Source organism: Chamaea fasciata, unplaced genomic scaffold (genome assembly GCF_029207755.1).
Source record: "Chamaea fasciata isolate MVZ Bird 193981 ecotype frontalis unplaced genomic scaffold, bChaFas1.0.hap1 SCAF_35, whole genome shotgun sequence".
In the NCBI taxonomy this organism is placed as follows: domain Eukaryota; kingdom Metazoa; phylum Chordata; class Aves; order Passeriformes; family Sylviidae; genus Chamaea; species Chamaea fasciata.
The window spans coordinates 432,495-434,219 of NW_027094120.1; the positions used below are offsets into that span (position 1 = coordinate 432,495).

At 53.0% G+C, this 1,725-nt stretch overlaps 1 protein-coding gene across 1 annotated transcript; it reads right to left on the reverse strand.

The window, feature by feature from the left end:
* Nucleotides 1-330: 330 nt before the first annotated feature.
* LOC136303496 (olfactory receptor 14J1-like) lies at nt 331-1,472 on the reverse strand. Its single transcript, XM_066207155.1, has one exon. It carries the CDS (start codon nt 1,470-1,472, stop codon nt 516-518), a length of 957 nt encoding a protein of 318 aa, XP_066063252.1. The 3' UTR covers nt 331-515.
* Between the last annotated feature and the right edge of the window lie 253 nt (nt 1,473-1,725).

A 1,725-nucleotide genomic window follows, 5' to 3' on the forward strand; every position in this document is an offset into this window, starting at 1 on the left:
CCTGCCCTCCCTGTGCTGCTGGAGCTGCTGTGCTGGAGCCCAGCTGTGTCCCAGCAGTGCCCATGGCCAGTCCCTGCCTGTGGTCACAGCAGGGACACGCAGCAGGACAGTGACCAATGTGCCAGAGCACTGCGGCCTTACAGCCACAGAAGGGCTGGGAAGGAGAGGCTGGAGCTGGGAAGAGCAGCACTGAAAGGACCAAGCACTGCTGCTCCCTGGCAGTGTAGCTGTGCTGGGACTCTTTTCCCCTTCTCGCCTCTAACTTCATGCAGGTTACAAAGATGGGATCCCAGGAAAAACAAGCACTGCAAGGTAGTTTATTTTCTTGAAATGTAGCAATACAGTAAATCCTGGTTTACAGAGCTTCTGGATAAAATTCAAGAGGCAGACAGTGAATTAGATGGGGGTGATTAAAAAAATTTCACTGGGGATAATTTTCTGACAGAAAAACCCATTGAACACTACCAAAGACCTGGGAAGGCCTTTTGAGCCTGTCATGAGTTCCATTCTGAAAATTATGGCCAAGAAAACAGGCAGTTTGTTGCTCCTGAAAAGCATCTACTCATCATTTTCCTCAGGGCATCCTTGAGCTCCTGGTTCCTCAGGCTGTAGATGAGGGGGTTCAGGGCTGGAGGCACCACCGAGTACAGAACTGACAATGCCAGATCCAGGGATGGGGAGGAGATGGAGGGGGGCTTCAGGTAGGCAAATGTGCCAGTGCTGAGGAACAGGGAGACCACAGCCAGGTGAGGGAGGCAGGTGGAAAAGGCCTTGTGCCGTCCCTGCTCCGAGGGGATCCTCAGCACAGCCCTGAAGATCTGCACATAGGAGAAAACCGTGAACACAAAACAACCAAGACATAAACAGATGGAAAACAAAAGAAGCCCAAGTTCCCTGAGTTTGGAGTGTGAGCAGGAGAGCTTGAGGATGTGTGGGATTTCACAGAAGAACTGGCCCAGGGCATTGCCATGGCACAGGGGCAGGGAAAATGTATTGGCTGTGTTCAGCAGAGCATTGAGAAAGGCACTGGCCCAGGCAGCTGCTGCCATGTGGGCACAAGCTCTGCTGCCCAGGAGGGTCCCGTAGTGCAGGGGTTTGCAGATGGACACGTAGCGGTCATAGCACATGATGGTCAGGAGGGAAACCTCTGCTGAAATGAAAAAGACAAACAGAAACACCTGTGCAGCACATCCTTCATAGGAGATGGTCCTGGTGTCCCAGAGGGAATTGTGCATGGCTTTGGGGACAGTGGTGAGGATGGAGCCCAGGTCGCTGAGGGCCAGGTTGAGCAGGAAGAAGAACATGGGGCTGTGCAGGTGGTGGCCGCAGGCTACGGCGCTGATGACGAGGCCGTTGCCCAGGAGGGCAGCCAGGGAGATGCCCAGGAAGAGGCAGAAGTGCAGGAGCTGCAGCTGCCGCATGTCTGCCAATGTCAGCAGGAGGAAGTGGCTGATGGAGCTGCTGTTGGACATTTGCTGTGTCTGGCCATGGGGGCCTGTTCAAGGAGAAAAGATCAGTGACAGGTTAGGAGAAAGTTCTTTCAGTAAAATCAAAGCCTTTTCCCACAGACCATTCTTCTGTATCACACTGACAGCCTTTTGATTTTCTAGCAGATTTTCCTTAAACTCCAACTGGGGAGCCCTGGTTGGTGCTGGCTGAGTGGGTCTTCAGGTTCAGGGCAATTACATGCAGGGTTTTTATAATTCAGCCTTGCCGTGCAGACGT